The sequence below is a fragment of the Pleurodeles waltl genome, chromosome 12 (genome assembly GCF_031143425.1).
Source record: "Pleurodeles waltl isolate 20211129_DDA chromosome 12, aPleWal1.hap1.20221129, whole genome shotgun sequence".
NCBI classification, from domain to species: domain Eukaryota; kingdom Metazoa; phylum Chordata; class Amphibia; order Caudata; family Salamandridae; genus Pleurodeles; species Pleurodeles waltl.
Window position 1 is genome coordinate 674,789,261 of NC_090451.1, and position 20,368 is coordinate 674,809,628.

Genomic DNA, 20,368 nt, shown 5'->3' on the forward strand with positions numbered 1-20,368 from the left:
TTATTCATACTTATTTTATTTTATTGATATTCTTGCTTATTTCCTCGTGTTTTTAGGAATTTAAAACAGTAAAAACTGAAAAGTTATTTGTTAATAGGAATAGCACCAACACATGTCGAGCACTTCAACTCAACCCAAGTTGTGCTTTTTCCCTCCAGAGCTCTATGTATACAGCCTGAGCAAAGAAATAGAAATTTGAGGACCTCAACAGCTGAAAGAACACAGCATACAGCATAATACAGTGCTGTAGATATGTTGTCATTTCATGCTGCCCAGCCTTGAAGCATGATTGTTAAAACATAGTTTGTGTCCATTCTGTTCCAATAAATAGATGTCCAAAATTATGTCCCTTCACAATTTTGCAGTTAGGCTTCTTTTTGGAAAATGGCTGGGAAGAAACTTTCTGTGACTTATTATTTTGCAATATTAATATTTCACCAGTGGACCCTCCCCCGACTGCTGCAATGCTTTCGCTGTTCCTTCCCGCCTTGCTGCTGTCAGTGCCCCCTCGCGTGTGCGGCGGTGACGCGCCTAGCTGTTTCCTGCACGCGGAAGAGGAGGACGGCTATGAACAGGATGGCGACATCCAGATCGGAGGAATATTTCCTGTTACCTTCCACAGCGAACTTCCGGTCAACCCCTTTATGGAACCAAGGAAACCTGACGACTGCAAAGAGTAAGGTCTACATTTTCTCTCACTTAAGGTCCACCCAATTCTGCATATTTTTAAAAACTAAGGAACTGTTCCCCATCAGTGGCGGCTGGTGAACTTAGAAAGTGGTAGGGCTAATTACCTTCATCGATTTTGCAAGAGTGCAGTTAATTATATTTGGTAATTATGTTCTCATTTGTGTACAACCCAAAAATAAATTAATTTAAACAAACGCTGTCTCTAGGCCACACCTGAAAATCACGATAACCAGTTTCCGATAAAAGAAGTAGATCACATACATTTATCCATTCATTCAGATCTGTCGAAGGCTCTTTTTATTGGTAGAAGTCATGTAATTTTCATTAAAGCACTTCCTGCCTGGCTCTGTACAGCAGCCATCTCTCCTTGAGGTTGTTCATTAAGCAGTTCATTTGACAAAGTAATAGCAGTATCTCTAATTATTCAGAAGGCCGGTGCATCAGAAAAAGGGCAGCCTGGAATAAAGCGGAGAGCTGGACACGTTGATGCGCTTCATTTCATGCAGTTGTATTCACCGCCCCTACACAAAGCAACAACACTGCACAGCACTTACCAACAAACAACAGCTTGTTCCTCCAAGCTGAGCTTTCCTGACATTGAACATAACAATTATGGCCCAGCTGAGGGCATGTTACATTAGACAAGGACACGTTCGTCTTTGGGGCACCGGGAGGTTAATAGATTTGTCCTGACAGTGCTTAATGTGAGCCAATGGGCATTTATTTTTAAGCACCAGCACTTATTTTTGCTGATCGAACATTTCCCAAGAGTCAAAGAAGGAAAACACACAAATGGGAAGGAAGGATGAAGAGAAAGATAGAAAAGTGTCATGGGTGGAGAAAGCAGGGACCTGCCAGAACTTGTTAGAATCCAAACTGAAGTTACTTTGGGAGTCTTGGATAAGTACAGACATAGGGAATGGATTTGTTTCAAGCAGTTCACATATTAAACTTTAGGGGAAATGGTCATCACTGAGCAGCCATGAGCAGCTGTAACATGCATTACAAAAAATGTAATTATTTAAAATGAAGTAATCTAAAAACCATGCCACTTAAACACAACATAGCATAGCATAAATACTTTTCCAAACCTTGAGCTAAGCTGCATTTTGATTACAAACCTCGATACCTTCAAAAAACATGACGTAAAAGGCATTGGCTCTTTAAAGGTGAACTCACCTCTTATTTCTGCTATGTTGCTTGGTATTACTTTTGCGGGAAGAGATTGCATACAAGCCAGGACGGGAGTGCTCACCGCGTGAAGGAGGGACCCCCCCGGTGCACCACGCACGTGACGCCTCCAGTAAGCAGTGATTCTGCTGATTTGCTCTTCAGATGAGATTCTACTCACTGCTGATTGGATGTTAGGAAGGGCTGGGGAGGAGTCCGTGAGTCCGTCTTCTCTATGGACTCCTTCCCATTCCTACACAAACCCCAACCATCAGTGAGCAGAAAGAATAAGAAGGGCCAATGAGTTGCTTTCAAGCCTACACTGCCTACTAACACGTTGATTGTGCCTAAATAGCCTGCCCCCCATCATTGACACCTGTGGCACGGAGTTGGCCCTTCCGAGGTCCACAAGCAAATTGCCCCAGGGCTGATCATACCACCTTCACTGAGAAGAAGACACGCCCCTTCCATTATGTAAGCACACTCTCTTCTGCCTCCGGGGCGAGTGACAACCTGCCCTGCAAAGAAAAAATGCAACTTCCAGGCCTTATGCTGCGCTGCTCATGTATTCCATCACTCTCCTCTCCCCCTCTGAGTGACAGGGACCCGCCCCTTTTGCCCACATGAACCAATCACCCCTATTAACCATCCGGTTAGACAAGTGTCATTATAACGCCGTATCCCTTACCAACAGCAAGCTATGTCCCTCTCTGATTTGTGTCCAAACCTTAGTTCAGAACATTGCCCTCCCTTTGGTGCCTCCCTGCCTTATTACAGAAAGGAGAAAGGAGCTTTACGGCTGTAGGTAGGCCCTCCAGTTTTCTGCTATTTAGTTTTAGACCCAGTGCACATTCATAGGTTAAAAGTCTCTCTTTTTTAACTCCTCTAACTGCCTCTCCACACAGCTGCTGGCCGGGCAGGCCTGACAGATAGTATTTAGAATCACTAAAAATAATCTATCCTTTCAATATTTGAAAATAAATGCAAACAGAAAAATAGGTGCTTTCCTGTTTTTATTTACCTGCAAGAACACAAAACAGGGACCTTCAACTATAATACCCCTCGTTACCTTCCTCATGCTTCCTCATGCAAGACCTTCAAATTACAGAGCCCTCATTCCCAGAGCTAAATCCATTTCAAAGGCGCTCATGTGAAAAAAACTGGTCTATGATGCGAATTGTCAAACCTGACGCTTTGTGGCCTGTACATCTGTAGTCCATGTATCCTGTCCAGTAGTTCTAATTTGGTGCAATCCCACAAAAAAAGATGCATGATGCTCAGTCAAGACTATGGAGCTTTGGCATCTAATGTCAATAGTGATCCTAGTTGCTTGAATCCACAGTCTTGATTTGTAATGCCCATCTTCACATCATGGAGTTTGATTGACTATCTAAGAACCTGATCATTGATGCAAAAGCAATATTAACACATTAGGATTACCCTCTTACCTTTTTCCTTGTCAGTATAGTAGCCAGTATTTTACCTTCAGACTCGTGCGGTGGGAATTCACATAGAGCAAAAATTCCAGTTTGAATTCGGCCACAAAAAAATCCAAGTGGTGCTGAGTTAACTGGTCCTAAATTACTGGGTGTTCAAATTGTGGACCTTGTGATCCCTGGCTCACAAACTCTAGGCTCAGGTATTCTGGCCCAGCATCCCATTTTACAGATAGCAAATGTGCATCTAGTCATCATTGTAGCATCACTTTAACCTTTGGACTTCTACACTATACTATAACTAGAAAAACTAAATTAGTTATATTGCTCATACTATCACTAAACCCATACAGAGCATTTTATTTCTTTGCATTGAAAATCCTTCATTTTTTTTCTCCTTGTTTTTTTTCACTGTATGTCACTGCCAGATTTAGTCCTAATACATACAGATGGGTACAAGCCATGACGTTCTCCATAAACGAAATCAACAAAGACCAGACTTTGCTTCCAAACATCACTCTAGGATTTCGGATTTTTGATACATGCGCATCTATTAGAAGAAATGTTGTGGGAACCATGTGGATGCTGACAGGGAAGAGACGGCCCCTGCTCAACTTCCAGTGCCAGAGTCGGTCTGTCTTCACTGCAGTCATTGGAGGATCCCAGTCCACTTCCTCACTTGCCATGGCCAGATTGCTGGGACTTTATCAAATTCCACAGGTAACATTTGCAGTGTTATTTTTTATTTCAGGTGGGGCTCATTTTAGTTTGTTTACAGAGAATTTAGGTCTTGACAATCGCTAGAGCTCCAGTCCATTCTTGGGGTAGGGCAACATAAACCTACTAGAGGAAATGAACTGTAGAGGGTAAGCAGACAAGTTGTCAAAGGTCATGATGAAGGTGACCCACCATGCAGGAGTGGCAATAATTATTAGAACAGATTTGTAAGTAACTACTAAGATTTATCTACCTAGGTCAGCAAATTCTGATCCTCCACTGGGAGCGTGGGATGTGACATCTAATAAAAGGCTCTTCTGTACTTAAGGGGGGTGCTTCATAATCAACAGAGTCAAGTTGTAAAGAGAGGTTCTAAAAGATGAATCCACCAGTGACAAATGGAGTGAAAAAGACCTTTCACTCTGTCGTCAGCTTTATTCACTTTGTACTACAGTGCCTTTTCCGCTTCTCAGGATTCCTGCTAAGACAAATACTTTAGAAGACAAAGTATCAATTTTACATCAAATAACAATATAATTCCACTCAGTGATAAAACAATAAGCAGGCTACAATGAGCTGTTCATTACAACACGTGGTAGTTCTACAACTAAATCACTCACACCGGGGGAAGGGGTAATTTACTAGTGTGGTATTACCACATCGATAATCCGGAATGTGGGTATCATGTCTGTGCCCGCAATGATTGCACGATCTACCCTTTTCTGACTTATTATCCCAACGCAGATTCCACCTGATTTTTCCTGACAAAATATGTATGTTTATATTGCAGTGTTTTTGCTAAATATGTAAACACAAATTATCGTAGGACTAGTGAACCAGTCACTGGTTCTCTTGGAAAAGTTAACTTTTTGGAGTAGTCACTCGGTTTTGTTTTCCAAAGATCTTTACAACAAATCATTAATGAATAAAGAGAGAGTCTAACCAGGACTATCCCCTTAAATACTCACAACTGTGGCACAAAATCCTGCTAGCAGTGAGTATGAAGTCTGTTGTTACTATTAACAGCTATGGCCTTCTGAACACAGGTCTAACCCACATGCAGTGACACAACATTGCTGTCATGGAACTCTCTGGGCTTCCTACTGAACTCCTCAGTTCAAGGAACTGTCTTCACAGCTTCTAAAGTAGGAGAGGAAACCCTGCCAAGCACTAGTACTTCCAAAGGTCTGCTGTTTATGAACAAGTGCAGGAAGATATATTATTTTATATATTCACTAGTATAAAACAACCATTCCTCGTAGGCTCCAAAGATCCCATCTGTCTTGCGCTCATCAAACACATTTTTTTACATTTGGCAAGTAAAATGCATTTTTATGCATTGAATAACTCTGCAGAATGAATAAAAGGGCTCCCATACTTCCAAAATATACTAGAAGTGTTAAAATTTGCTAATTTATTTACTTTGTTATTTTTTACATGCACAAATGTTTCATTCTCTGCCTCTCAGGAGCCCTGAGAGGACAAAAACTTTAGAACACAAACTAACAGTTTTAGAACAATATATTTCCACTAAGTATTGAAACTACAAAAAGGCTATTAGGGGTCCTTCATTTAAATGCAGTTGGTAGTTATAAACGTTAATTACTAACACCAGGGCGAGTGGTCATTTTCAGCTGTAGTGTTACAACATCACTAGAAATTGTTGAAGTCAGAATGCGGGTATCCTGTCTGTGCCCACAATGAATGCATGAACTACCCTTTTCTGACTTATTTTCCCAATGTAGATTCCACCCGAATTTTCCTGACAAAAAAATTATTTTCAGAATGCAGTATTTTTACTAAATATATAAGCACAAATATGGTTTATAATGGTGCTCAGAATGAGCAAATCACTGGTTTTCTTGGCAACATCACTTTTTGGATTAGTTTCTAGTATTTTCCCAAAGGTCTTCACAACAAATCATTAATGAACAAAGACAGTGCCTAATCAGGAACAGCTCCTTAAAACTTCCAAACTGTGGCAGGAACTCCTGCCAGGAGTGAGTGTGAAGGCTGTTTTTGCTATTGGTAGCTCACGCCTTTGAATAACACAGATCTATCTCACATGCTGTCCCAGTAACACTACTGCCTTGGAACTCTGAGTGGCTTCCTATGGAACGCCTCAGGTCAAGGAACTGTATTCACAGCTTCAAAAGCAGGAGAAGAAATCCCACTAAGTCTTTGTACTTCTAAAAGTCTCCTTTTTTGAACAGGGGCAGAAAACCCACTCCTTTATAAACTCGCTAGAAAGAAACAACCATTTTCGTAGTCTTTAAGGATCCTGCTAGTCCTGTGACCATCTTAAAGCCAAAAAATGCGTTTACAATTGGCAAGTAAAATGCATTTTCGTGAATTTAAGTACTTCGCTGAATCAATAACAGGGCTTTCCTGCTTCCATAACATATTAGGGATTTTCATATTTACTAGAGTATTTACTCTGTTACTTTGTACATATGCTCTCTGAGACTTTTACCAACATTGCATGCAAATAGTGGGAGAAATCCCCAGAGATTAATTGAGAACAGTAAATGAATGGAACAACAACAACAGATCTTCTTCAAATTGTCCAATGATTGCATTAATAAACAACTCATCATTTAACCCCTTATTAACTCTTTTGACAACAGCTTTTCTAAAGTTTCTATGAATCATCATGAAAACAATGCTGACAATCCTCCAAGTCTCTAAAATTGTCTATTTGTGGGTTGGATGAAAATGGTATTAAAACCAAAACAAAATGGAAGGTGGCCCCGTTCAAAACCTTAAAACAACACCAATAATGACAAACTCAGGGGTCTGTTTAGGTTGTGCCCCACTGACCCTCCACATTTTGCAGTTCTGACATTCCCAGGAACTGCTCCTTTGCAGAATGACACAGCACACATACCTCCAATGATTTTTTTTACACATACCACCAGTGCATTTACACATCTAATCTGAGCCTCTCTTGATGTCTCTCAGGAATCTCCTGCAGCCACAGGTTAGGTGAGAATGTAGATGTTGCTTTTTGCATAGTTTGTATCTTATTGGGACAGCTCATTGAGGTATGTACGCCATTTATATGTCCCGCCTCTTGCAGGACTCACTTAAGTTCTTGGATCTCTTAACAGACACTAGGCAACTTGTGCTGCTTCTATTGGGGATACACTGTTTTTCTCTTACCCTCAATATGAAGTCCCTATTAATTGGTTATTACAGCAGAGCAATGATTGTAGGTGCCTATGTTGCACTCCATTCTTCACCGGTATAACTAGCCTCAGGGCATCAGTTGTTCTTTGGTGGGTGGCTCATCTGACCACTTGATCAACAAACACCCTTGACTGTGTTTAGTGGTGGAGGGCTTCCTGGCATTCTGAAGAAACCATGCCTGCCTGATGGGGATCTATTTGATGAAAGTGCATCTGCCAGTACAGCAGATACAAAATGTGCAAAGGAAAATGCTGAGTGAACTACCATTTTGCTGTGGCTTTCTTAAAAAAAAGGGGGGGTCTGAAAAACAAATTGAGCTCTAAATAAGCTCTTAACCTCTACTTTGGGTAAACTATCTCCTTCAACCTATAATATGTCACCCAGAGTTTAACAGTGTTTACCCTGAGTGTGTGGCTTATCTTCATGAACTACAATAACAAACTTATGCTCCTCCCTGCATATTTGTGAGCATGGGTTGAAACCCTAGTATGAATTTGTGGTTTATGTCTTGTGCATATTTTATTTTGTAAAGTATTAGTGCTACAAAGCAAGGTTTCCCCACAGATTTGATTCTCTACCAACAAAATTGTAAACCAGTAATGGATTTCACACCCATTATGACATTTGAAAATCAATTAGAAGAAAAGTCACAGCTTTCATTTAAGTAAAGCCTCCGGTCACATAGTGGCATGTCAATATTTAACTTGGACATGATACCCAAAACAAGTAATGTTGATTTAAGATTTTTGTGTTACTTAGCAGCTAAGTCCATCTATTTGATGTTACAGGTGAGTTACTTTGCCTCATCCCCCCTGCTCAGCAATAAGATACAATTTCCTTCTTTCCTACGCACCATCCCCAGTGACCATTACCAGGCGTATGGACTTGTCAAGTTGGTGCTGCACTTTGGCTGGAAATGGGTGGGATTGCTGTCTGCTGAAGATGACTATGGAGTCCTGGGCTCACAAGTCCTGAAAGAGAGCCTCTTGGCATCTGGAGTCTGCATTGCTTTCCACGAGACTCTCCCAAGCACTCCTTCTACCAGTAGACACAATGTGATCAGTAATATAGTGAAGACATCCTCTGCTAATGTTGTTGTGGCTTTTTCTGCATTTGCGTACTTGAAACCAGTGTTGTGGAACATCGTTAATCTTACTGGTAAGATTTGGATTGCTAGTGAGGCTTGGTCCACCATCACCAGTATTTTCTCTAAGGACCAGTCCAACATGATGACCGGTACCCTGGGGTTGGCGACTAGGGACGTTGCGGTGCCAGGGATGCAAGAGTTCTTCATAAATGTGCATCCTCTCACGTCACTCAATGACATCTTTTCTGAACAGTTCTGGGAGGAAACCTTTGGATGCCACTGGAAAAGCAGATACAAGGCAACTGGAGCTAGTGTCATTAACAGTACTCGTTGGTGCACAGGAGCAGAGAAACCCATGGGGTTTGAGCTTCAAAATACCAACAAGTTTGATCAAAGAGTCACCTACAATATTTACAATGCCTTGTACGCTGTGGCACATGCACTACACAAAATGCATTCCTGTGTGCCAGGTGGTGGTCCTTTTATCAATAACAGGTGTGCCAACCTCAGGGATTTCAGACCATGGCAGGTATGTGGGTAAGGAGTATTTTACCTGACTTTTCTGCATTCTTTAATTTTAAGGTGGACATATAGCAATATGTGTTAGTAAGTACGTTTATTTTCAGTTAATTAAAACCAGATATATTTGCACAAAATAGTTAAAAAGATCATTGTCCAGTAAGTATAAAATTGCAACTTTGTAACCAATCATTTGTTGCTAAGAAATCATGACAAAGCTCATAAGTCCGCAAAAACACCAAAAAATGCTTGATTATCTGAAATGCACAGCATAGATTATAGTTCGAGATTTAAATTTGGGGGGGGGGGTAATCCTCCAATTACTATCCTGGCTGCCACTTTTTTTTACTCACCTTGCAAGCAGAAAATGATAGGATGACGACATGTGCAAATACCAAACTGAAAGAAATTGTAATGAAAACATTCTCCATGGATAGGTGCCTGAAAGATGTGTTAGTGTTTCTGGATGATGGGAGCACAGTCTGCAACTTTGCTAGAAAGGCCTTTCATCCCAGTTATGCAGAAAGCCCAGAGATGGAGCCTAAACCCAGCTGCTTTAACCTAATTTTGCAATGGGATTTGAAGGGTTCGGCCACGTAACCTTGCACTTGATGACCCCTTTGAGAATTGATTCAGAGCCATGTAGGGCCTATTTTACTAAAGTTGTGTTTGTCACTGGCAAAGAAAATGTCATTTGTCACTTTATTTAGCACTTCTTAAAATAGCATATGACACATACATGTAGTTGCAATAGATGTTCCACTCTGTCCATCTTCATGGACCTAAGAAAATAACTTTTCAGAGATGCATGAGACAAAGCATGTAGTGGTTTTTGATTGTAGCAAGAAAGAGAGAGATCCGCAATATGACACAGCTTGTGGCTGGAAGGAAAGCGGAGAGGTGTTAGGTGATCGTTTTCAAGATGTGTGAACGTGAATCGTAGTACAGCATGTGTGCTACATTCCCCATGGTGATGGTGCAGCATTCATTACCTGAAGTGTACAGTTTGGGGCTTTGCCAACTTTAACATCATTAACATTTTGAGTCTTTTAGACGTGTACCTAGGAAAATACCAAAATCAATTATCCATGAAAACAACCAAGTCTTCATCATCTCAAAATGCCATTCTAAGGGCCTGATTTAGAACTTGGTGGACAGTTTACTCTGCAACGGTAATGGGTATCCCGGCTGCCGAAATCTAAACTCCATTATAGCCTACAGAATTTAGATCCCAGCGGATGGGATATCCGTCACCGTTGTGACGGAATAAACCATGCCAAGTTCTGATGGATATCCTGTCTGCCATATTCCGATTTCCATAGGCTTTAACGGAATTGGACGGTGGCGGACTTGACATCCCCAAACTCTAAATCAGGCCCCATGTCTGTACAGAAGTAGCAAGGTATCAAGCCTGCTTTGAAATAAAAAATACAAAGAGTAAGGCAAGACGTAGTGGAATCTAGACCTAAAGGCCATTGTGTAGGTGGAGAATGTTGTTTTAGATTGGCCACAATTTTGTGTGAGTTTCTGCTTGAGGACCTTATATGCTTTTGCATTTCCAGCTCCTTCGATACATAAGGGACGTCCACTTTGTGAACAGTCTGGGGGAGGAGATGTACTTTGATGTCAATGGTGACCCTCCTGGCTTGTACGACGTGGTTAACTGGCATGAAGAGCCTGACGGGACCTTAAGCAGTGTGAAGGTGGGAAGCTTTGATTCCAGGGCACCCCCAGGACATGAGCTGTCAATCAATGCAAAGGCCATCCAGTGGAACATGAAGCAGACTGAGGTACCGTTTGCAAAAGCATGTACTCTGCATGACATCATCATATAGTTTATATTATATGTTTTGTGGGGAAATGGGTGCAGTAACACTGCACACAGAATTACATAGACAATGGTGTGTGAAAACTAAAGGCGGACAGTATTTATAGATACACTGTGATTTGGGGTTGACCTATTAAAATTTAAAGGAAATGTTTACACCTAACAAAGGGGTTTGTTTTGACGCATCGAATTGCGGGTTTCACATTACTACAATTAGATAAGCTGTCATAGATTTCCCGTGCTGCACACAGATTCTGGCGAATGGTTACATAAGAAACCAGTTCTAAAGCTAGTACCATTGAAATCAAAATCCCAGAAGTAAGGCAATTCCTTACCTTAGTATGAATCCTATGCAAAATTCAAATCCCAATCAGACTTTAAAAGGTTTCCTACCTACTTCGTGTCCCCCAGAAAGTCAGCCGCTTTTGAGCACCTTATCCATTGGTGGTTCGTGAGCAGTTCTCAGGATGCAGCTCAATTATGTTTAACGTGGGTCTACTCCCTCCTGCGCCACATCTATATGTGAAATCATATGAGTGCCAGTCTTGGGAGAGTGTGCTTTTGACAAAGTCTTTTATTTGGTGAGATTCAATTTCCAATGTTATCCTGATGAAATTATTGACTAGTGATTTGCAAAATTGTTGCAAGATGACTAAATCAATTGTGCTCAGTTCTGAAGTTCAGGTAAAATTTGTAAATGGTCCGTCAGTTAGTAAAAGGGAGATCATTGTATCTCTTCTGTGCATTTCTTATTATTGTTTGTAACAGAGCAGCTAAGTTAAGTTCATACTGACGGGAGCTGGAATTGTGCTTCCACCTATGTTTAAGGAAGGATTTCTTTGAGTGCTTTGGTAAGCCATTTGGGGGTGGGGGGGTTAGGAAGAGCGGCAGCTCTGCTATCTCTACTAAAGCTTAAGAAGAATAAGTAGTTCAAAGACATGTGAGATCAAGTGGTTGAGGATTGTTATTGTAACTTGCATTGAAATGAACACATATGTTAGGGGAACTGAAGATCCCATGAAGTCTTTCCCACTGTAGAAGTATAAATTTGTTCAGGGCCATGAATAGATCTCAGCAATAGCTTTGATTGTTAGGGTTTTTCTCCAAGACATCTGATAGAAAAGAGACCGGCATATGGGCCACCGCAGCTTATGCATTTCAATGACTTGAAGAACGGATGGGACAGAATCCAGGGAATTATCAGCCTATTGTCTAGCATTGAACACATGATGGTGAAAGTCAAAATATTCCAAGGTGTGCTCAACTGATTTTCAGGGTCATGATCTGGAAGTCCATAACAAACAGTGAAGCTGTAAAATATTATCAACAATTGAGAACAATTAATATAGCATAATATAATTTCAGAATACAGTTCTGGAAGCTGAATGAGATGTAGAGGCTCTGCAGACTAGAAAGAAGGAGGGAGACTATTGTGGGGATAACTTGCATTCTTACTTTGGTGGAAGATAAGAAATTAAGATGAGAAATTATAACGAGGACTTGTGGAGAAAGTTAGTTCGTTCTACCCTTTTTAATTCAAATCTGAAGCAAAGTATAGCAGCCTTGTTGAACGTCTCAAATAATGAGGGTTACAACGTCCCCAACTCAGTTTTAAGTGTTAAGACCAGTTCTGTACTTTGATCAACTAGTGTATTATGTATTGCCTTTGTTATATAAATTATATGAAGGCAAAAGATCAGTTTGGTTTGTGAGTAACTATAGGTGCAGTCACATGTGCAATAAAGAGGAGGGAAAGGGCGAGTTCAAGTTGGGAAGAGATTTGACTGGGTTATGACATGGCAAGCAAAACCTTAGAGGGCAAGAGAATAATGGTATAAGGAGTAAGAAGAAAGGTGTTATATATAATTATTTAAGACTATTGGAGAAGTGGGTGTGACATTGGCTTACTCTTGATCATTTCGAGCTGATTAGAAAGGATGGTGGGTGGGAGCAGAGGTTTTTGCCTTGCTATATATTTCAGGTTCCTACAATCAAAAGAGAGGTAGTGAGACCCTCTGGGGACCAGTGGAAGCAGGAAGAAGGGAGAAAGGGCATTAGTGCTTAAGGGACTTGGCATAGGAGGTACAGATGAAAGCGTATGTCTGATGAAGATGGCAGAATTTAGAGGGTGATATGAAGTATATAAAGGAATAAGAGTAGATCTTAGAGATGGAGACTTTGCTGTGTTGGTTACTGAAATGTTAGTCAGTATGAGTGAGGTGATGGTACACATATTTTACATACTTTCTTACTATTTATTTTAAATAAATATTTGTTTGGCCTCACCTAACCACAATAGTGTATTGCATGTGCTACGTTTCTAAGTAGAATGTTTGAACACATTTATATCTGCCAACAACAGAGGATTTCTTAAAGTAAAACCACCCAATATGAGTATTATGTGTTCCAACAAATATACTAACATTTTTCAAAAATATCCTTCAAAGGCGGGGATTGATAGGAGTGATTGATTCCACAATTAGACGTTTGCATTTAACTTACCTATTTCAATATCCTCTATCCAAAAATTGTGTCATTCATACCGGCACTGTGCAAGATAGAACTTTTTTTCTAAATCATCATTCACAGCTACATCAATAATTCTCATTCAATATTATTTTATTATTACTAAGCTAGTGAACAAATACAGCTGATTACATAGATTGTTAATGTTTTAAAATATTAATTCTCATTACCTCCTCTAGGTTCCATGCTCTGTATGCAGTGAGAGCTGCAACCTGGGTTTTAGGAAAGCTCTTCAGAAAGGCCGGCCTTCCTGCTGCTTTGACTGCATCTCCTGTGCTGTTGGGGAAATTTCTAATGAGACAGGTAGAGCAACTCCATTTATTTATTGAATGATACTTGAAGCAAAAGCTGCTGCATCACTTGTTCAGTATTGTGATGCTGTGTAACTATTTCAGAGGACAACTCCTTCTATTTCAAATGGTTAAGTAACAAAGCTGATAAGATCTTTAGAACATTTATATTTTTGTTATTAATCTTGGTTTTAGAAGGATCTGAGAGCTGACTGAGCCATCAAAGGGTGGAAAATGGTGGTTTCTGTGATACTTAATCCTAAATTAAGAGTCTCAGGTCTTTGGAGTGACTCTAATGGTAATGAATAGGCATGTCTCCATCAATTGAAGACTATGAAAAAATGTTAATGGATTATAGCTGAATATACAGCTGAAAATCCAGCTGTTGCCAATGCAGAATTGTCTTTCAAGACTAGAGCCAAGCTTAAGTAGGCACTATTGGAATTTAAATATTGCCAAACCTTTGAAGCAGCCAGAGATAAACAAAAAAAAAACTTTAAAAGATACATAGATGTGCATATATCTAAAGACATATTTAAAGAACATCTAAAATTAGGTGAAAACACTAATGCAAACCAATATAATAAAATAGAGGTACGTAAAATCTTTGTTCTCAACAAGGTGTCAGCAAAAACAGGGGTAAACTAGCTTCTATTTAATCTTATTTTAAGCAGTGAAAGAAAGAAGCAGGAAAAAGAAATATGAAATATGAAAAGGATCAAAGCTAAATATAAAAGCAATGTAATAAATGCTGATTTACACAACTGTAATACAATCAAGTTTTAATGAATCAAATAGAATGTTACAATCAACATGAATTGTAAATGCTAATATAATCAATACTGAAATGCAAAGCAATCTTTAAAGTTTATGATTATTTATGAACTTTCGCATTAACAATATTTTGTGCTATACTAAAAACCATAACAATTCTGCCACTGGACAAGTAGTATGATGTCAAGGGAAACTATGAGGAAATGACTCTGTTTGCATGGTCATTCCCTATATTATTTTCTGTTTTTTAGAATCTGCACACTGAAACACTGGGAGCACTGGCCCAGTGCATGTTCAGTGACTGCTAAAGCATGTGAAAATTGCCTAATCCCTCACAGGCTTATTTAACATTTGTATGGTATTGAAATACAGCAGTGGAATGAAAGTTACACGACACCTGTGGACTGCAGCACTTAATGTACCATCAACTGTTGTGACAAAGGGAAACAGCCTCAGGCCCACTTATGCAGCCTGACTGTTGCAGTATAAAACGTGTAGTGTGGCCTGTTAATATAACCCTCTTACATCAGGTAAAAAATCATAGGAAGCCAATGCAGAAAATTTCATATTAGATTTACTATTTTTAGGTGTGGACAAAGATATTGTAGGGCATTCATTGCTGCACAAAAAGTTTGAAAGAATATTTAGGAGTGATTTAAAATATGATTTAGAAATGTTGATGGCAAGCATAGACAAAGAAATGTTATTAAGTGGTAGCGTTATCACCTAAGTAGATTCTAACATTCCCCATGATGACCACCACTTTTCATCAGAGTGTAGATTTTTGATTTGATAGCAAATACATTGTGATCTTTTTGAAGTGTTAGAAAGCCAAATGACTTTAATTTTATTTATTTCCTAAGTTAGGCCAAATGGATCAGAAGAACACTTAAGGCAATATTTATTGAGTGCTAATACTTTAGTTGTGTCAACACTCTTTTAACACAAAACCCGGGAAAATACTTCAACTTTCGTTACCTCCTAATTCATGCCCTGTGATATTACCTTTGATTGAACAAAGAAACTATGCCATTATTTAAAATGGCTAATTTTAGATTATGATATGAAAGAGAGTCAATCTAAAAAACGTGAGTACCAATTCCATGATATTCTAAAATATTAAACATATACCACTATATTAACCTATAGCTGCCATTGGTTGTTTCAAATTGATGATTTTACTTAAACTAATATAAAACGTTCTGGAACTGTCAGCTATAAGCCTCTCCTTAACAAAGCTAGTTTGCTTCAAACCAGTTAAGTCAAAGAGAAAATGTATAATCATAAGGCTACTAATTTAACAAATATTTTACCATCTAAATTGACTAATGATATTGTTCTGTAGTTACTGCATTTTGGGCCATCCTTATCTTTAATGGCTATTAGACAAATCATAGTTTCCAGGATAGTGTGCTCAGATATATTGCGAACTAAAGCATAGTTATACAACTCAAAGAACAAATGTGAGATCATTCTGATTAACTCTTTATGTAATCCAATCCATCTGGTCCTATATGTAATATATTCTAATACAGACATATCAAATTTATTTGTTTTTCCATTTTCCATATTATTGAAAAAGATCTTAAAATCAAATAATGAAGGCTCTTCACTAGTGGAATATTGTTTCAAATAGCATTTCATTAAATATTCAGATATATCATAATATGAAGGCAACGCATTCCCATTGCCAACAATAATAGCCTTAATAGTGATATTTTTCTTTTTTAGCCTTTTAGGTAATTTACTAGTATTTTCCCTGACGGTTTTCATCTGCCATAGTTATGGAAATTGACCCTAAATAAATAAGTATCCACAAACACTTTCAAAAGATTAGTTATTATATTAATATTAAAAAGATCATTAATAACAATTTAGACATGGAATATAATATAATTATTCTAGCATTTAGAGGATCCTAGAGGATTCTCTTTCTGCATTTTTTTCTTCTTAAAAACAAAATAAATATTTAAATCCCCCGAAGCAGCCTCAAAACCTTACCACATGACTGGAAAACAGAATCTGCCACTTTGTCAAAAAGAAAAGAAATCTGTGGCAAAATGTCAAAATTTTAGAATAAAGCATATATCTTAAAGGATGGTAGTATTAAATGTTTTGTGCCCATTCCTACTGAATGGAAAATAGAAGTATGAAATTACTAGGGCCTGAACTAAAATTAATACAGCCTCCATTTCTGAATTATGCACATTTTTACATACATTTCAAGATGCAAATAGTCAATGCGTGAATGTGAGCCATATTTGGTAGGAGAAAAGATATATTTTTGCATATCAGGATTGTGCAAGTATCTAATAGAGCCCTTGGTGAAATACATCTTCTTAAGTATTTCAGAATTCTACTTGTTACAAAGCAAGCCTTTGAACCTCTGTCTAGGAAGTAGGCAAACATTTGATTGAAATCTCCCCCCATAGTATTATCTTCAGAATATTCAGTAACTCTCTACCAATATCTTTCCCAAAATCGATAATGTCACACGTAGAGTCACATACATTAAAAAATATAGCAGGATATCATTAATCTCACAAAAACGTCATCTGACTTCATTAACTTGTTTTTCTGACAGGATTCCAACTTTTAAGGATTTTTTAATAAAACAATTGTGTTGTCTTTTTTGCTATCCACCAGGAGTGCAGAAATCACACCCACTCCAAACACTTCAAGTTTAAAACCTGCTTATTCATGCAGTTTTTCTCATATAAAAGAAGAGTATCCATTTTTAGCTGTGATTTATAAACTAAGACTCTCTAATGTTTTATAAGATTACACATGCACATATTTCAGGAAATAAAAATCAACTGTGATAGTTAGAAGAACACCATACATTTAGAACTTTCAAATGAGGAGAACAATACATCAAATAAACACACCAGATAGAAACAATGGACATAGGAATATAAAGTATGGACTAGAAACCAGAGAAAGGCCATAGAAAAACAAAGCTAGTACCAAGAAAAGGAAAAAGCAACTAATCTTACCTAACAGATAGTAAGTAACAACACATAAACAACCGCACAGTAAATTATCATAAGTAAAAATAAAAAAGAAATGATGAACATCATAAATTCGACAAAGCACATCTCACCTCCATTGGCCTCAGGGGGAAAAAATCTGAAAATCCACAAAAATGGAGATTAAAAAAAATATGAAGACTTTGACAGAGAAAATAAACTTGTGGGGAGAAAAACGTAGAAGTAATACTAGAGAAGATAATACCAACCAAATATTCAGCAAACCATAAAAGGAGCATAATACATAATACATTAAAATAACAATTATGAAATGAAAACTATAAGATAAACAGGAAATAATAATTCAAGGGCCAGATTTTGAAGTATCCATTTCATCTTTCTATCAGCTCTGAATAAGCAATCTCACATTTCTAGGGTCATCATATGTGGTAGACCTCTCTTTGTATGTGAATTTAAACAGATGGAGAAGACAATATCTAGATTTAAGTGATTTCAGTGCAGGTCCTGTGCCTAAAAATTCTTTCCTGCTTTTAGCAGTCAGTCTAGTCACAACTTGATCAAAAGAAACTTTGAGACCAGATCACAATAGTTATTTCCTTTCAGGTGTGGCAGTGACTATCTTCATTAAGCCAGTGAACTCACAGAAAAGTATGATAACATTTTTTTTACATTTTTATCCCAAATGATGAACCCTCAATATGTTTAAATGAATAGTTTCATGCAAGCCTAATAATTTAGGAAAATATTTCTTAAGAAAGCCAACCATAATAAATCCTTCTGTATCATCATGAAGGTCATACAATTTTAAAATATTTCTACTGTTTGTGTTCTCAAAATCCTCACACTGATTTTTCAAAGCTTCAATTTTGCCATTCATTTTTCCAATTTTGACCTCCATAGTGTCTACTTAAGAATGATTCTTGTCAAATACACATATTCCGAGCTCCAGACAGGATAATTTATCATTAATTCACTGTAGCACAGCAGCAATGGAATACTTAAAATGTTGCAACTTTCCCATTTCATCCAAGTGATCTTCCAAAATAGGTAAACAGAATGGTTTAATAGGGGAAAACAGATTTTTTAAAAAGTTTTTAATCAAGCCACACATGCATGTTGAATTGCCCTACCTAGATTTAGCTTGTGCACATGTAGATATAATATGTTTGTATATACAAGAGCTCTAACCAGAGGTTTGGAGCTAGAAGAGAACATGCTCCCCATTTTGAATCCTGTGCTAGAATCACTCATGTCTTGTAAAGAGTCAAAGTTAGTATGGCGTGAATCAGCCCTAGGTCTTCTCTTTCCACTCATAAAGATGGACTCCCCAACAAAAAGATGTCTACTATTCTGAGGTGTTTCACCTATTCTTCAGTAGAATAGTCTCCTCATGAGTCTGACTCATCAACAGAACAATCTGAATAATGTATAACAAACTCTTTATACAACCTTTAAAAGGTTTTTCCCTACTGATAGCCGGAATATCAATTAAATTGTTTAATGCAAGCGTATAATTCACACCTTTAGAGTAATTTATCTATTTATATATCCGACTAAGCTGTGCAAAGACTCCAGAGAAATATGAGGAAAGATGATGTTGAAGTTAGACCATAAAGCAACTGAATTTTAGTGTTCAAACTAATTTGTCTTAAAATAGTTGACTTGTTTAATTATATTAGACTAATTTATCGCCCTAATTCTGACCAAGCCATGGCAAAAACAAAATAGGTGCTTAGTGGTCAAAATGTCAGCTTTTCCATATGTTGAGTGTGGCTCTGAATTGACTCTTCATTGTCACAAGTAAAGAGAGTATATACTAGCATAATAAATTCTATATCTCCTATCATTTGTTTTACCTGAATGTAATGTTTGTTGGCTTTGTTTGAATGCCTTGAAATGATACAATTTTCGGTTTTACAAAACTCTTTCTATCCTTTTCAGACTCCAGCAACTGTGGAAGTTGTCCAGATGACAAGTGGTCCAATGAGGAGCGAAGTGAATGTGTCCCGAAGAGAATTGAATATCTTTCTTATTGGGAGCCTCTAGGGTCTATCCTGGCTGCTTCTGGGATAGCTTGCTCTATGACCACAATGACTACTTTATGTATTTTTATTAAATACCAAGATACTCCAGTTGTGAAAGCAAATAATCGAAAAGTGACTTATATTTTCCTGGGTGCCCTCGCACTGAGTTTTCTTTGCTCCATTTTCTTTATTGGAGAACCTCAGCCATTAACATGTTTACTCCGACAGCCTTCCTTTGGGATAATATTTGCCCTTTGTGTGTCTTGCATATTAGCTAAAACCATCATGGTGGTCATCGCCTTCAACGCAACAAAGCCTGGCAGTAACATGAGAAAGTGGCTGGGTCCTCAGGTCCCGATGGCTACTGTCTCACTGTGCACACTTAGTCAATTCCTCATCTGTGCCATGTGGCTGCTTATCTGTCCTCCTTACCCAGAGAAGAACTTGAAAGTCAGGATTGGGACCATCATCCTACAGTGCAATGAATGTTCAAAGGCTGCTCTGTGGTGCATGCTGGGATACATGGGACTTTTGGCATGTGTTAGCTTCTTGGTGGCCTTCCTGGCTCGAAAGTTGCCCAGCAGCTTCAATGAAGCCAAGTGGATTACATTCAGCATGCTCATTTTCCTTAGTGTATGGCTGTCTTTTGTTCCAGGATATCTGAGCACTCAGGGGAAATACATGGTGGCAGTGGAGGTTTTTGGGATTATCTCTTCCAGTGCTGGATTATTCACCTGTATATTTTTGCCAAAATGTTACATTATTTTATTGAGACCTGCTTTGAATACAAAAGAGCATCTGCTTGGGAAAAGTAATACGGAGAAAACTGAACAGAAAACAGAACATATATCAATGAGAACAGAGAACATGGACACTATAAATCATTTTGCATTGCAATGTAACTGATGAACATGTACAATGATTATCGCTGAAGAGCACTTGATTGCAAAAACCAGACCTCATCCTGGGTAAATCATTAATATGAGTCAATATGTACTGACTAGAATTAATTACATTATTCTAGATATCTCCTTCTGGGATAAGTTCCTTAATTTCAAAGTATTGCCTAAAGTGGACAGTGACTAAACATTTGACAGCATGCTCAGAGTTAATCCAATATCGTTTAGT

At 38.3% G+C, this 20,368-nt stretch overlaps 1 protein-coding gene across 1 annotated transcript; it reads left to right on the top strand.

The window, feature by feature from the left end:
* Positions 1–464: 464 nt before the first annotated feature.
* LOC138267188 (extracellular calcium-sensing receptor-like) lies at positions 465–20,190 on the top strand. The gene is made up of 6 exons (XM_069216038.1): positions 465–676; positions 3,725–4,016; positions 7,991–8,818; positions 10,371–10,598; positions 13,342–13,465; positions 19,158–20,190. The coding sequence occupies exons 1-6, from the start codon at positions 465–467 to the stop codon at positions 20,144–20,146; spliced, it is 2,673 nt and encodes an 890-aa protein (XP_069072139.1). The 3' UTR covers positions 20,147–20,190.
* Positions 20,191–20,368: the final 178 nt, after the last annotated feature.